The sequence below is a fragment of the Globicephala melas genome, chromosome 12 (genome assembly GCF_963455315.2).
Source record: "Globicephala melas chromosome 12, mGloMel1.2, whole genome shotgun sequence".
Taxonomy (NCBI): Eukaryota; Metazoa; Chordata; class Mammalia; order Artiodactyla; family Delphinidae; genus Globicephala; species Globicephala melas.
In genome coordinates this window covers 64,630,515-64,648,014 of record NC_083325.1, presented here as the reverse complement: position 1 = coordinate 64,648,014, position 17,500 = coordinate 64,630,515, and the positions used below count along the sequence as shown (strand labels likewise).

At 38.4% G+C, this 17,500-nt stretch overlaps 1 protein-coding gene across 1 annotated transcript in view; it reads left to right on the top strand.

The window, feature by feature from the left end:
- Positions 1 to 17,500, top strand: part of BIRC6 (baculoviral IAP repeat containing 6) — a 236,889-nt gene that overhangs the window by 143,462 nt on the left and 75,927 nt on the right. Inside the window, 4 exon segments of the mRNA XM_070046835.1 lie at positions 754 to 897; positions 1,373 to 1,502; positions 15,380 to 15,511; positions 16,631 to 16,798. Coding sequence (XP_069902936.1) covers positions 754 to 897; positions 1,373 to 1,502; positions 15,380 to 15,511; positions 16,631 to 16,798 — 574 coding nt within the window.

Below are 17,500 nucleotides of genomic sequence, written 5' to 3'. Positions count from 1 at the left end.
TTCTTTTGAGAGGATTAAATATGATCATGTATATGAAGTATCTAGCATAGAGCCTGTCTGAGACATGGTAGACACCAATAAATAGGAACCAGCTTCTATTTTTACCCCCTTATTTGATAGTGCTTATTCAGGTTAAACTATTAATGAAGGATGAGCTATCATAATTTTAGAATCTAGAAGGATGAGCTATCATAATTTTCAAAATATACTGAATGATTTAACTTTAAGAAGAGGAAGGTACTTTGTTGCATAAAGTAATTCATTATTGGGAAACTGTATCTACTTAATGTGTCTAATTTGAAAGAAATGCTTAAATTACCAATTTTAACCAAGTCCTTGAATACGGACATTTCACAATTTGGTTTGTGCCTGTGGGTAGTATGAAACTTTGTGTTCCATTGTCTTCTGGCCTAATAATCATCACTTAGCTTCTTGTTAAGGCTTTGTTTTATATTTTTAATATATTTTTTCAAAATTTTTGTTGTAACCACATTGATATTGACTGAAGTTAAAATTAAGTTGGTTTTGCTGGGTATTTATTATGTGAAAACCCTGTAGTAGTAACTTCTCTCATCCACAGAAATTTGTATTTCACTTTTAACTTTTTGTCTACTTCCATATAATCTTTAATTGCTGATTTGATGAATTCAAATACACTTATTAATCCACATTTTAAATTTCCTCTTTGTTCTTTAAAATATAAAGCTGCAAGTAAATACCTCATTTAACTTTTTAAATCTCTCACTTTGCCAGGTTCTGTGTGAACTATTTCAGACATCTCCTCAAAGAGGGAACCTTCCAACATCAGGGAACATTTCAGGGTTTGTACGTAGATTATTTTTGCAACTGATGTTAGAGGATGAGAAAGTGACAATGTTTCTTCAGTCTCCCTGCCCAGTGAGTATTTAACAATTAAATTAAATCTTTATGATGAGCTGTGTGTAAAAATATTTTATGTTTTCATGTCAGAGCTTTCAGTTATCTCTGTTCTAATTTCTAATGAAATGAAATGAAATTAGAAATCAGAGGTTGTGCTAGCAAAGTGAAACTAGCACAACCTTTATACTTAAGCATAGGACTTAAAAATCTCAGCTAACCCTCTCTGTCCAAAATAACCTAGTTGTAACTTGCCATGGATAGTATAATTTGATTTGGGGGGTGGGATTGACAGATTATTAGGTACAATAGTGCTAATGCAAAGTATGATGAACAAATCGCATGGCAGACATGCCACATTTGAAGAAATATATAAAATAAACTCTTTACATTTTTGTATGCATTACTGAATTGTTTTTTTATGCTTCTGAAATTGTTATATAATGATATACATTTCAAAAAAAACCTTCTTAATTTCTTTTAAATTTATTTCCAGCTGTACAAGGGTAGAATTAATGCTACTAGCCATGTCATCCAGCATCCAATGTACGGAGCAGGCCACAAGTTCCGTACACTTCATTTGCCAGTCTCAACAACATTATCGGAAGTTCTTGACAGAGTGTCAGGCAAGTCACATTTAAATATTTGTGTTTCTTTAACTTCATGTTAGATGTATATAGGAATTTTATTATTTTTATAACTTTATTGCATTCACTCACTCACCAACCATTTAATGACTAGAAAAGGTCAAGGTAGCTTCACATTTAGAAGCATGATGCAGTGGACAAAATGTACAATACATTCCAGCACCTGTAATTCTTTTGCTGTGATGTTTGTTATGTGTAGTAATGACAGAATGGGCAGTTGGAAATGTAGACAAGCTGTGGGAAGCCATTGATGGAATTTTCTCATGATAAACCATCAGGCTGTGTTTTTTTGTTTTTTTGGTTTTTTTTTGTGGTACGCGGGCCTCTCACTGTTGTGGCCTCTCCCGTTGCGGAGCACAGGCTCCGGACGCGCAGGCTCAGCGGCCATGGCTCACGGGCCCAGCCGCTCCGCGGCATGTGGGATCTTCCCTGACCAGGGCACGAACCCGTGTCCCCTGTATCAACAGGCGGACTCTCAACCACTGCGCCACCAGGGAAACCCTGGGCTGTTTTATAGTAGATGAATTACAGTGTATTAGGTTGCATGACAGAATTCTAAGTAATAAACATTTACTAAATCTAGGGGAGAAATGAGTGGTCAGTAGGTAGAATCAGCTGGTGACCTTATTGTTTATAACAGTGAAGAAAGCAGAGAGCACGTTTCCCCTAAGTTTTTCAAGAGCTCTCCAATGATACCTTTAAACAGGATATAAATTATTAAAGTAAAAGCATTTTTTTGAGGTAGAATACAAATTGACTGGTTAGTTTGGGTTTATTGCCTCTCAGAAATCCTAATCAGTGATGAATTCATTGAGCATCTGCTCTGTGTAAACACAGTAATTTCTTCTAGGGATGTAAAAGTGAGCAGGACATATATTCTACCTCTCAAAGTATTTATGATCTTTTGTATGTTGTCAGAATAAAAAATAAACTGAAAATTTTAAATGTTTGCATTTTAATTTAAATATAAGTCAGTGTGTTTCTATCTGTATACATTAGAGGGGGTACGTAAGTCTTTAAGCAACACTGATAACTGAAAGAAGTTAGGAGTATCCAGAAAAAAAACTGGCGCTATTTGTTAGTTGGAAATAGAAATCAAAACTTAGAATAAAAGACTGAGTTGAAGAGATTTGGGAGTTGTTACCATACATACGTACATAGATGGTAAGTTAAACCACGTGAACAGATATGATCACTTTGAGAAAATAATGTAGAAAAGATTCTTTACCAGTTTTAGACACTGCATCTAACAGAAATGTGTGCATAAAATTATAATACTTTCCTACATTTTTACATGTTATACAGTAAAATATTAGAATATATTATAAATGTGTAACAGTTTTTTCTTATTTGAAAATGTCCACCTTACCTGTTACAGCTAAACTTTTGTGAAAATTTGACTTTGAAACTTTTTTCTAAATTTCAATTTTCTGAAATTGTGCCTTCTACATGATGAAGAAAAACTTTAAAATTAATTAATTGAAGGAAGGAAGTGGGGAAGAGTACTAAACTTCAATTTTTGAGATTTCATGCATTAACTTGATAATGGAAAAGTATAGACATAGTACAAAATAATTGGAAATTTAACATTTTTATTTATCTTTAAATGAATACTATTTTCTAAAATGTCATGGTCTGTCATTTAGGATATTTAACAAAATAGTTCCCTTTATTAACTAAAAATTAACAAATAAAACATATTGCTGTGGAAGAATAGTACATCCTAGTAAAAAGTCCAACAAAGTTATCCTGAGCAAATATCCGAAACTTCTAAGTGCTGCGTTTAACCTGAGTTTAGCAATGCTTTGGTACTTTAAGGTGTATTTGTGATATTTAGCCATATCTTAGGATATCTTAACATGTGCATGTGTATTTTATTAACATGTATGAAAACAAGTAATCCAAAATTATTCAAGCCATCCTTTTACCCACTGCCTATAGCTTTCGACTATACTGCTTTCAAATAATAAAGGTTATGTGTCTTTTTTTTAAAATTCTATTATTGTTTTTAAGCAATTTGATTATTATTATCATCAAATAATATACCTTGTAGTTATCTTCATGTTTCTTATGATTTGAGTTTTTGGACATGAATCTGTGTGGGTGTATAAATTTCATCAAATTTGGAAATTTTTTGGCTATTAGTTTCTCAAATATATTCTGTCTCCCCGTCACTCTCCTCTCCTTTGGTGATTCCAGTTACACATTTATGAGGCCTCTTGAAGTTGTTTCACAACTCACTGAAGCTTTGTTCCTTTTTCCCCCCCATTTTCCCCCTGTATTTAAAAAAAATTATTTTTTTTTACAACTTTATTGGAGTATAAGTGCTTTACAATGATGTGTTAGTTTCTGCTTTATAACAAAGTGAATCAGTTATACATATACGTATGTTCCCATATCTCTTCCCTCTTGCGTCTCCCTCCCTCCCACCCTCCCTATCCCACCCCTCTAGGTGGTCGCAAAGCACCGAGCTGATCTCCCTGTGCTATGCGGCTGCATCCCACTAGCTATCTGTTTTACATTTGGTAGTGTATATATGTCCATGCCACTCTCTCGCTTTGTCACAGCTTACCCTTCCCCCTCCCCATATCCTCAAGTCCATTCTCTAGTAGGTCTGTCTTACCCCTCGGTTCTTCATGACATTTTTTTTTTCTTAGATTCCATATATATGTGTTAGTGTACAGTATTTGTCTTTCTCTTTCTGACTTACTTCGCTCTGTATGACAGCCTCTAGGTCCATCCACCTCATTACAAATAGCTCAATTTCGTTTCTTTTTATGGCTGAGTAATATTCCATTGTATATATGTGCCACATCTTCTTTATCCATTCATCCAATGATGGACACTTAGGTTGTTTCCATCTCCGGGCTATTGTAAATAGAGCTGCAGTGAACATTTTGGTACATGACTCTTTTTGAATTATGGTTTTCTCAGGGTATATGCCCAGTAGTGGGATTGCTGGGTCATATGGTAGTTCTATTTGTAGTTTTTTAAGGAACCTCCATACTGTTCTCCATAGTGGCTGTACCAATTCACATTCCTACCAGCAGTGCAAGAGGGTTCCCTTTTCTCCACACCCTCTCCAGCATTTATTGCTTCTAGATTTTTTGATGATGGCCATTCTGACTGGTGTGAGATGATATCTCATTGTAGTTTTGATTTGCATTTCTCTAATGATTAATGATGTTGAGTATTCTTTCATGTGTGTTCGTTGGCAATCTGTATATCTTCTTTGGAGAAATGTCTGTTGAGGTATTCTGACCATTTTTGGGTTGGGTTGTTTGTTTTTTTATTATTGAGCTGCATGAGCTGCTTATAAATTTTGGAGATGAATCCTTTGTCAGTTGCTTCATTTGCAAATATTTTCTCTTATTCTGAGGGTTGTCTTTTGGTCTTCTTTATGGTTTCCTTTGCTATGCAAAAGCTTTGAAGTTTTATTAGGTCCCATTTGTTTATTTTTGTTTTTATTTCCATTTCTCTAGGAGGTGGGTCAAAAAGGATCTTGCTGTGATTTATGTCATAGAGTATTCTGCCTATGTTTTCCTCTAAGAGTTTGATAGTTTCTGACTTTACATTTAGGTCTTTAATCCATTTTGAGCTTATTTTTGTGTATGCTATTAGGGAGTGATCTAATCTCATACTTTTACATGTACCTGTCCAGTTTTCCCAGCAACACTTATTGAAGAGGCTGTCCTTTCTCAACTGTACTTTCCTGCCTCCTTTATCAAAGATAAGGTGATCATATGTGCGTGGGTTTATCTCTGGGCTTTCTATCCTGTTCCATTGATATATTTTTCTTTTTTTGTGCCAGTATCATACTGTCTTGATTACTGTAGCTTTGTAGTATAGTCTGAAGTCAGGGAGCCTGATTCCTCCAGCTCCGTTTTTCATTCTCAAGATTGCTTTCGCTATTTGGGGTCTTTTGTGTTTCCAACCAAATTGTGAAATTTTTTGTTCTAGTTCTGTGAAAAATGCCAGTGGTAGTTTGATAGGGATTGCATTGAATCTGTAGATTGCTTTGGGTAGTAGAGTCATTTTCACAATGTTGATTCTTCCAATCCAAGAACATGGTATATCTCTCCATCTATTTGTATCATCTTTAATTTCTTTCATCAGTGTCTTATAGTTTTCTGCATACAGGTCTTTTGTCTCCTTAGGTAGGTTTATTCCTAGATATTTTATTCTTTTTGTTGCAATGATAAATGGGAGTGTTTTCTTGATTTCACTTTCAGATTTTTCATCATTAGTGTATAGGAATGCCAGAGATTTCTGTTCATTAATTTTGTATCCTGATACTTTACCAAATTCATTGATTAGCTCTAGTAGTTTTCTGGTAGCATCTTTAGGATTCCCTATGTATAGTATCATGTCATCTGCAAACAGTGACAGCTTTACTTCTTCTTTTCCGATTTGGATTCCTTTTATTTCCTTTTCATCTCTGATTGCTGTGGCTAAAACTTCCAAAACTATGTTGAATAAGAGTGGTGAGAGTGGGCAACCTTGTCTTGTTCGTGATCGTAGTGGAAATGCTTTCAGTTTTTCACCATTGACGATGATGTTGGCTGTGGGTTTGTCATATATGGCCTTTATTATGTTGAGGAAAGTTCCCTCTATGCCTCCTTTCTGCAGGGTTTTTATCATAAATGGGTGTTGAATTTTGTCAAAAGCTTTCTCTGCATCTATTGAGCTGAACATATGGTTTTTCTCCTTCAGTTTGTTAATATGGTGTATCACATTGATTGATTTGCATATATTGAAGAATCCTTGCATTCCTGGAATAAACCCCACTTGACCATGGTGTATGATCCTTTTAATGTGCTGTTGGATTCTGTTTGCTAGTATTTTGTTGAGGATTTTTGCATCTCTGTTCATCAGTGATATTGGCCTGTAGTTTTCTTTCTTTGTGACATCCTTGTCTGATTTCGCTATCAGGGTGATACCAGGGTGATGGTGGCCTCATAGAATGAGTTTGGGAGTGTTCCTCCCTCTGCTATATTTTGGAAGAGTTTGAGAAGGATAGGTGTTAGTTCTTCTCTAAATGTTTGATAGAATTCGCCTCTGAAGCCATCTGATCCTGGGCTTTTGTTTGTTGGAAGATTTTTAATCACAGTTTCAATTTCAGTGCTTGTTACTGGTCTGTTCATATTTTCTATTTCTTCCTGATTCAGTCTTGGCAGGTTGTGCCTTTCTAAGAATTTGTCCATTTCTTCCAGGTTGGCCATTTTATTGGCATAGAGTTGCTTGTAGTAATCTCTCATGATCTTTTGTATTTCTGCAGTGTCAGTTGTTACTTCTCCTTTTTCATTTCTAATTCTATTGATTTGAGTCTTCTCCATTTTTTTTCTTGATGAGTCTGGCTAATGGTGTATCAATTTTGTTTATCTTCTCAAAGAACCAGCTTTTAGTTTTATTGATCTTTGCTATTGTTTCCTTCATTTCTTTTTCATTTATTTCTGATCTGATTTTTATGATTTCTTTCCTTCTGCTAACTTTGGGGGTTTTTTTGTTCTTCTTTCTCTAATTGCTTTAGGTGCAAGGTTAGGTTGTTTATTCGAGATGTTTCCTGTTTCTCAAGGTAGGATGTATTGCTATAAACTTCCCTCTTAGAACTGCTTTTGCTGAATCTCATAAGTTTTGGGTCGTCGTGTCTCCATTGTCATTTGTTTCTAGGTATTTTTTTATTTCCTCTTTGATTTCTTCAGTGATCACTTCGTTATTAAGTAATGTATTGTTTAGCCTCCATGTGTTTGTATTTTTTACAGATCTTTTCCTGTAATTGATGTCTAGTCTCATAGCATTGTGGTCGGAAAAGATACTTGATACAATTTCAATTTTCTTAAATTTACCAAGGCTTGATTTGTGACCCAAGATATGATCTATCCTGGAGAATGTTCCATGAGCACTTGAGAAAAATGTGTATTCTGTTGTTTTTGGATGGAATGTCCTATAAATATCAATTAAGTCCATCTTGTTTAATGTATCATTTAAACCTTGTGTTTCCTTATTTATTTTCATTTTGGATGATCTGTCCATTGGTGAAAATGGGGTGTTAAAGTCCCCTACCATGAATGTGTTCCTGTCGATTTCCCCTTTTATGGCTGTTAGTATTTGCCTTATGTATTGAGGTGCTCCTATTATGGGGGCATAAGTATTTACAATTGTTATATCTTCTTCTTGGATCGATCCCTTGATCATTATGTAGTGTCCTTCTTTGTCTCTTCTAATAGTCTTTATTTTAAAGTCTGTTTTGTCTGATACGAGAATTGCTACTCCAGCTTTCTTTTGGTTTCCATTTGCATGGAATATCTTTTTCCGTTCCCTTACTTTCAGTCTGTATGTGTCTCTAGGTCTGAAGTGGGTCTCTTGTAGACAGCATATACATCGGTCTTGTTTTTGTATCCATTCAGCCAATCTGTGTCTTTTGGTGGGAGCATTTAGTCATTTACATTTAAGGTAATTATCGATATGTATGTTCCTAGTCCCATTTTCTTAATTGTTTTGGGTTCGTTATTGTAGGTCTTTTCCTTCTCTTGTGTTTCTTGCCTAGAGAAGTTCCTTTAGGATTTGTTGTAAAGCTGGTTTGGTGGTGTTGAACTTCTCAGCTTTTGCTTGTCTGTAAAGGTTTTAATTTCTCCATCAAATCTGAATGAGATCATTGCTGGGTAGAGTAATCTTGGTTGTAGGTTTTTCTCCTTCATCACTTTATATGTCCTGCCAGTCCCTTCTGGCTTGCAAAGTTTCTGCTGAAAGATTAGCTGTTAACCTTATGGGGATTCCCTTGTGTGTTATTTGTTTTTTTTCCCTTGCTGCTTTTAATATGTTTTCTTTGTATTTAATTTTTGACAGTTTGATTAATATGTCTTGGCATATTTCTCCTTGGATTTATCCTGTATGGGACTCTTTGTGCTTCCTGGACTTAATTAACTATTTCCTTTCCCATCTTACGTAAGTTTTCAACTATAATCTCTTCAAATGTTTTCTCAGTCCCTTTCTTTTTCTCTTCTTCTTCTGGATCCCCTGTAATTCAAATATTGGTGCGTTTAATGTTGTCCCAGAGGTCTCTGAGACTGTCCTCAGTTCTTTTCATTCTTTCTTCTTTGTTCTGCTCTGCAGTAATTATTTCCACTATTTTATCTTCCAGGTCACTTATCTGTTCTTCTGCCTCAGTTATTCTGCTATTGATCCCATCTAGAGTATTTTTAATTTCGTTTATTGTGTTGTTCATCGTTGCTTGTTTCATCTTTAGTTCTTCTATGTCCTTGTTAAATGTTTCTTGCATTTTGTCTATTCTATTTCCAAGATTTTGGATCATCTTTACTATCATTATTCTGAATTCTTTTTCAGGTAGACTGCCTATTTCCTCCTCATTTGTTAGGTCTGGTGGGTTTTTATCTTGCTCCTTCATCTGCTGTGTATTTTTCTGTCTTCTCATTTTGCTTATCTTACTGTGTTTGGGGTCTCCTTTTTGCAGGCTGCAGGTTTGTAGTTCCCGTTGCTTTTGGTGTCTGTCCCCAGAGGCTAAGGTTGGTTCAGTGGGTTGTGTAGGCTTCCTGGTGGAGGGGACTAGTGCCTGTGTTCTGGGGGATGAGGCTGGATCTTGTCTTTCTGGTGGGCAGGTCCACGTCTGGTGGTGTGTTTTGGGGTGTCTGTGGACTTACTATGATTTTAGGCAGCCTCTCTGCTAATGTGTAGGGTTGTGTTCTTGTCTTGCTAGTTGTTTGGCATAGGGTGTCCAGCACTGTAGCGTGCTGGTTGTTGAGTGAAGCTCGGTGCTGGTGTTGAGATGGAGATCTCTGGGAGATTTTCGCTGTTTAATATTGGTGGAGGTGGGAGGTCTCTTGTGGACCAGTGTCTTGAAGTTGGCTCTCCCACCTCAGAGGCACAGCACTGACTCCTGGCTGCAGCACCAAGAGCCTTTAATCCACACGGCTGAGAATAAATGGGAGAGAAAGAAAGAAAGAAAGGAAGGAAGGAAGGAGGGAAGGAGGGAGGGAGGGAGGGAAGGAAAGAAAGAAGATAAAATAAAATAAAGTAAGATAAAATAAAGTTATTAAAATAAAGAATAATTATTAAGAAAAAAATGTTTTTAAAGAAAAAAATAACGCACGGATAGAACCCTCGGACAAATGGTGGAAGCAAAGCTATACAGACAAAATCTCACACAGAAGCATGCACATACACACTCACAAAAAGAGGAAAAGGGGAAAAAATCATAAATCTTGCTCTCAGTCCACCTCCTTAATTTGGGATGATTGGTTGTCTGTTCAGGTATTCCACAGATGCAGGGTATATCGAGTTGATTGTGGAGCTTTAATCCGCTGCTTCTGAGGCTGCTGGGAGAGATTTCCCTTTCTCTTCTTTGTTCGCACAGCTCCCGGGGCTCAGCTTTGGATTTGGCCCTGCCTCTGCGTGTAGGTCGCTGGAGGGCGTCTGTTCTTCGCTCAAACAGGACGGGGTTAAAAGAGCAGCTGCTTTGGGGACTCTGGCTCACTCAGGCCAGAGGGAGAGAGGGGCATGGAGTGCGCGGCGAGCCTGCGGCGGCAGCGTAACATTGCACCAGCCTGAGGCGCGCCGTGCGTTCTCCCGGGGAAGTTGTCCCTGAATTCTGGGACCCTGGCAGTGGCGGGCTGCACAGCCTCCCCGGAAGGGAGGTGTGGATAGTGACCTCTGCTCGCATACAGACTTCTTCGTGGCAGCAGCAGCAGCCTTAGCGTCTCATGCCCGCCTCTGGGGTCCGTGCTTTTAGCCGCGGCTCACGCCCGTCTCTGGAGCTCCTTTAAGCAGCGCTTTTAATCCCCTCTCCTCTCGCACCAGGAAACAAAGAGGCAAGAAAAAGTCTCTTGCCTCTTCGGCAGGTCCAGACTTTTCCCGGCCGGCTAGCCGTGGTGCACTAACCCCCTACTGGCTGTGTTCACGTTGCCAACTCCAGTTCTCTCCCTGCGCTGCGACCGAAAACCGAGCCTCAGCTCCCACCGCCACCCGCCCCGGCGGGTGAGCAGACAATCCTCTCGGGCTGGTGAGTGCCGCTCGGCACTGATCCTCTGTGTGGGAATCTCTCCGCTTTGCCCTCTGCACCCCTGTTGCTGCGCTCTCCTCCGCGGCTCCGAAGCTTTCCCCCTCTGCCAGCTGCAGTCTCCGCCCGCGAAGGGGCTTCCTAGTATGTGGAAACCTTTCCTCCTTCACAGCTCCCTCCCACTGGTGCAGGTCCTGTCCCTATCCTTTTGTCTCTGTTTATTCTTTTTTCTTTTGCCCTACCCATGTACGTGGGGGAGTTTCTTGCCTTTTGGGAGGTCTGAGGTCTTCTGCCAGCGTTCAGTAGGTGTTCTGTAGGAGTCGTTCCACGTGTAGATGTATTTCTGGTGTATTTGTGGGGAGGAAGGTGATCTCCGCGTCTTACTCTTCCACCATCTTTCCCTCGTCCGCTCTAAAATTTTTGATAATTTATATTGTTCTATCTTCAAATTGACTTCAGTATCTAATCTGCTGGAAGTTATATCGGGTTCTTTTCTATATATGTCCTTCTCTTTATTTAAAGTGTACAAGCTTTCTTCTAGTGTCTTGATTTTTTGTTTTTTGTTTGTTTGCTTTGGTCGCACCGCTCGGCCCACGGGATCTTAGTTCCCTGACCAGGGATTGATTCCATGCCCTGTGGAGTGGAAGCACGGAGCCTTAACCACTGCCAGGGAAGTCCCTAGTGTCTTGAATATATTGATCTGTTTATGTAGATTTTTTTTTTCATTGTGGATTGTGTGTTACTGCTTTTTTGTGTGTGTGTGGTACGCGGGCCTCTCACTGTTGTGGCCTCTCCCGTCGCGGAGCAAAGGCCCCAGACGCGCAGGCTCAGCAGCCATGGCTCACGGGCCCAGCCACTCCGCAGCATGTGGGATCTTCCCGGACTGGGGCACGAACCCGCATCCCCTGCATCAGCAGGCGGACTCTCAACCACTCCGCCACCAGGGAAGCCCCTGCTTTTTTAATTTGCCTAGAAAATTTCGTTGGTTGCTAGACAATGTGATTTTTACTTTTCTGGGTGGTGGATATTTTTGTATTCTAATAAATTTTTTTTATTTCTTTCTGAGATGTAGTTATGTTACTTAAAAGCAGAACGTTACTTTTAGGACCAGCTTTTAATAAGCTTTATTAGGTGGGACCAGAGCAGCTGTTAATTTAGAGCAGAACTTACTGTGATGATGGTAATATTTTATAATCCTATACTATCTAGTGCAGTAGCTTTTAAGCATATAGAATGTGTCTGGTGAGACTAAGGAACTAATGTTTTAATTTTACTGGACTTACTTTTAAGGAGGTACTGTATTGGAATAGAAGCACAGTACCACATTTGAAAAGAGAGGTCTGGGGTTAATTTGGCCCCACTGCTGAGGTTATACTCTTCTGATAATTCTGTTCGAAATTCACTAGGCATTGGGAATACTAAGTATTCCAGCCCTCATTTTAGAACCTGGGATTCATCCCCTTGCTACTTTTTTTTTTTTTTAAAATATTGATTTATTTTATTTATTTATTTTTTGGCTGTGTTGGGTCTTAGTTGCGGCGTGCAGGATCTTTCTTTGCAGCACACGGGCTCTTCGTTGTGGCGTGCGGGCTTCTCTCTAGTTGTGCTGTGCGGGTTTTCTCTCTAGTTGTGGCTTGCGGGCTTCAGGGCGCGTGGACTCTGTGGCCCGCGAGCTCAGTAGTTGTGGCGCACGGGCTTAGTTGCCCCACGGCATGTGAGATCTTAATTCCCCGACCAGGGATTGAACCAGCGTTCCCTGCCTTGCAAGGTGGACTCTTTTTTTTTTTTTTTAATTTATTTATTTATTTATATTTGGCTGCGTTGGGTATTCGCTGCTGCACACGGGCTTTCTCTAGTTGCGGTAAGTGGGGGCCACTCCTCGTTGCAGTGCGCGGGCTTCTCATTGTGGTGCCTTCTCTTGTTGCGGAGCACAGGCTCTAGGCACGCGGGCTTCAGTAGTTGTGGCTCGCGGGCTCCAGAGCGCAGCCTCAGCAGTTGTGGCACATGGGCTCAGTTGCTCCGTGGCATTTGGGATCCTCCCAGACCAAGGAACCTGCGTCTCCCGCATTGGCAGGCAGATTCTTAACCGCTGCGCCACCACGGAAGCCCACAAGGTGGATTCTTTACCACTGGACCACCAGGGGAGTCCCTGCTTGCTACTTTTTAAAATATTTTCCTTGCCCTTTAGGTGGTTTCCTTGTGTGTAATGCCTGTCAGTATGCATTCCAGATTAGAGGAGACCCTCTATAGATCACTGGGGCTCACTCTCTGTGCAGATCTCTCCTCGTTGGCACTGTGCCCTGTGAACTGCAGCCAAACCTGCCTTTGTCTTCCTGGACTCCCATCTCTGTATCTTCACCTTGAGTGATGCCTCGGTTGTGCTGAGCTGTGGTCTGGGAAATTGCGGGAAATAAGCTGGTGCAATCCTAGTGCTTACTTCATTTGTTTCCATTCACCCAGGAATCACTGTCCTGCCTTCCTGATGCCCAGTATCTGAAAACTTTATTTCATATATTTTCCTAATTTTTAGTTATTTCAGGTAGGACAGTAATCTGGTCTTTGTTATTTCATTTTGGCCACAGGTGGAAATCCAAACCAGAACAATTTTAAGCAGTAAATTGAGCAAAGTCTTTCTCAGTGATACCTTTTAGTGTTTGAATGGCATTTATTGAGATAACACTATATATATTCTTGTTTTGTTATTTTTATTTAGTTAGGAGTCTTAGATAACGAAGTAATATAAAAATAAAGAATATAAATTCTTATCACCTAATGAACTATGATTGTGTGAATTTTTTATTACTTAAATATTTCCCTCTGACTTGTGTAACTCTTTTTGCCATTTGGGGTTACTTGCTTGTTTTTCTGAGAAAGTAAAATGTATTGTTGCATTATGTATTTATTACAGTAGTCCCCCTTTATCTGCAGGGGATACATTCCAGGACCCCCAGTTGATGCTTGAAACCACAGACAGTAGCGAACCCTGTATATACTATGTTTTTTCTCATCCATACATATCTATGATAAATATGATATATATGTTAATCTCTTACTGTGCCCACAGTAAGAGATCAACAAGAATAACTAATAATAAAATAGAACAATTACCTAATATACTGTAATAAAAGTTAGGTAATGTGGTCTCTCTTTTTCAAAATAATCTTACTGTACTGTCTCACCCTCCTTCTTGTGATGATGAGAGATGATAAAATGCCTACGTGATGAGATGAAGTGAGGTGAATGACATAGGCATTGGGAACATAGGCTTAGGTTACTTTTGACCTTCTAACAATACATCCAAAGGAGGAACAGAAGAGGGATCATCTGCTTTGGGTGATCCTGGGTTATCTAGCCATGACGACTGACATCCATGACTGAATGTCAGAGCAGACGATGACATGGTTGGGAATTCCAAGTGGGATGGATCCAGTGAGATTTCGTCATTATAGTCAGAACAGCAAGCAATTTAAAACCTATGAGTTAATTATTTCTGGAATTTTTCATTTAATATCCTCAGACTGCAAGTAACTGAAACCACAGAAAATGAAACCATGGATAAGGGGGAGCTGCTGTATTAACAGTGTTTAATTTTTTTTTTAATTTCACAAAAATAGAAATGGTCTAAAGGCAATCTGTAGTTTAGAAGAGGTTCTAGAAATTGAGATCACAGGGATATTTTCAGATATTCAAAGAAAGCTACAAAATAGGAAATAATACAAAAGATTCTGTTTTATCACTTGATCATTTCACCTTAACATTATAATAAAGCACTGGATCATAACTGTGTTAAGTTAGAAAAGTAAAAAGAGAGCCTGTATCAGTCATATCCATTTAGTGAAAAACATTCTTAATGTCAGAACAGTTCATCCAGCTTTTTGAGCTTCTTAATGGTTAAATAAGATCACTGTATGGACATCATTTATTTCATGATTTATAATAGCATGCCATATTCAAAAGCATGAAAGAAAATATGATTTCAGAGTAGTAACTATCTATGAAGGTCTTTAGTATTCATTCTTTTTTTTTTTTTTTTGCGGTATGCGGGCCTCTCACTGTTGTGGCCTCTCCTGTTGCGGAGCACAGGCTCCAGACGCGCAGGCTTAGCGGCCATGGCTCACGGGCCCCGCCGCTCTGTGGCATGTGGGATCTTCCCAGAACGGGGCACGAACCCGTGTCCCCTGCATCGGCAGGCGGGCTCTCAACCACTGCGCCACCAGGGAAGCCCAGTATTCATTCTTAAAGTACTTGTAAAATATATCACTTCATCTAAGCTTCTTAACCAAATAAAAACAACAAAACCAGAAACCTCTGTTACTTACATTTGTTCCTTTATACTCCTATTTGTAGACTAAAATAGAAGTCTAATGTAATGCATTAGGAGGAGTCCTGAGCTTGAATTCCATATTGCCCTTTGCAGGTTGTATGAGTAACCTTGCTAATAAGGCTGTTTACCCTATTTTGAAAATAATATTCTTCCTTGGTTTGCATGTTGTGAGGACTGAAATTGATGTTACGTGGCAAGCATATTGAACTATGCCTACAGTAAAGCAAATGCTCTTGATAATGGTTTTCAAAACTTCCTCTAGAGGTAGACTATTGTAATACATAATATTTTCTAGAGATTGGAATTTAAATATCCTGGCCTAAGGAGAGTGATGAGTTCCTTTCGTTGATAATGAGAATTGAATGTCAGATTTTCCTTAACAACATTCCTTCCAGACCATTTACATTGCCTTTGTATTAGTGATAATAATAATCTCGTGTAAACGTCCCCCAGATATTTATTGCTTCCCTTCTTAACCATTTTGAAAAGCAGTGTATTTTGCATAAAAATTTCTTACAGATACACCAAGTATCACTGCTAAACTAATTAATGAACAAAAAGATGACAAAGAAAAGAAAAACCATGAAGAGAAGGAAAAAGTTAAGGCAGAAAATGGATTTCAGGACAATTACAGTGTTGTTGTTGCTTCAGGTATGCTTGCTTGCTTTTTTTTTTTTATGATCTTGATTTTGTTTGGGTTTCTGTAAAATGTAACAATTTATATTTACAGGAGCTTCATGTAATAAAAAGTATTAATGCAGAAAGCTGGCATAATGATGTCTTAATATTAAATACACAATTATTGCACCAGAAATCCATTACTTTTTGGCACTGGAATTATTAAACTTATTTTGAGCTTAGTATATTTTAATCAGATACTCAGCATGTGTAAATAGATATTTTGTTTCAGTTTGACAGCGTACTGGGAATTATACTCTTAGAAGTTCACTAAGTGTTAAGGAATTTTTCTGTAACCTCCTATTTATTGATTGATTGATTGATTGCTGCATCGGGTCTTAGTTGCGATGCGTGGGCTTCTCTCTAGTTGTAGCACGCAGGCTTAGTTGCCCCGTGGCATGTGGGATCTTACTTCCCCGACCAGGGATTGAACCTGCATCCCCTGCATTGGAAAGAGGATTCTCAATCACTGGACCACCAGGGAAGTCCCTGTAACCTCCTTTTTTTTAAAAATGAAAAAGTATTCACTAGTTTTACTTATGATATTGTGCTTATTACATAAAATTAGAAAATAAAAATCATCCAAAGAAAATTGGTTGAAAAATGAGTTTTTACTGTTAGATGCAGGAAGAAGAAAAAATGACCATGATAAGTGATAATTTTGGAGGATATTTTCTTTAACAGAATTCTTAGTTCAGAAGAGAAAGCTCAGCCTAGATTACCTTACTCCTCAAATAGCAGACCTGTGTATTGGTTTAATCCATCCTATCTCAGAGAAAAATTAAGAACACAAGATTTTCTGTACATATTTGCACAAAACTACATTCTAGTAAATGGATGGTCATCTATATGTATCTCAGAGAGTATAGGAGTTAATTTATACTTTCTTGGAAAATAGTTACACATGCAGCCAGTTATTCATGGAGTATAATACATGACAGGTAGAATCAAGAGAATAGATATGTAATGAGAAGAAATATTTCTACCTTTTGGCGTTAGGAGTGTGGCGCTTTAGTAATATATTGTAGGAATACACTTTTACTTCATGAGTGTGTTGGCTATATAAAATCTTGGTGATTTTTTTTCTTTTAGGGCTGAAATCCCAATCTAAACGTGCTGTGTCATCTACACCACCTCGCCCACCATCCAGGAGAGGGAGGACAATGCCCGATAAAACAGGAAGTGCTTCCTCAGGAGCAGAGGCTGCCAACAAAATAATCACTGTCCCTGTGTTTCACCTGTTCCACAAACTCTTAGCTGGTAGTGTTCACAGTGATAAAACATATAAGAAATTTTAGTAATCTTACAAGTGTACAAATCAGATGTGTAATCAGGTGCTATTGATGAGATAAATAATTTAGTGAAACTTTGTCCATATAGTTCCCTCCAAAAGAAGTGAGAACAAAAAAGGAGTAACCTATTTCGTACCCCTTTTAACACTATAATGTTGCATTTTTACACTTTACTTGCTTCCTGAATTTTCTTATGAATGTGCCATAAAATGATCAGTAAAATGAATATTTTTGTGTGTTCATAACAAGTTATGTAGGATGCAGTGTGAGGCTAATTTTAAAGAATTAGTTCTAGCTGTGGAATTCTTAGATGTAGCCCTGATAGTTAAGCTTCCTCTCTACCTAAACATATTCTTTGACCAGTATACTTTCCGTTGGTCAAGGTGATAACCATTTTATCTGCATTTTTGTGCTGTATCATTATAATCAAATTGCCAGCTAACTTTGACTGGATTTTACTTCTTAGCTTTACATTGTTGATTTAAAGCAGAGGTCAGTAAACTACCGCAGGTGGACCGGATGCTTCTTTTTGTAAAAACATTTTTATAGGAATACAGCTATGCCCATTCAGTTATGTATTGTCCATAGCTGTTTTCATGCTACAGTAGAGTTAGTAGGTTGCAGCAGAGACCATATGGCCTCCATAGCTTAAAATATTTTTTATCTGGCC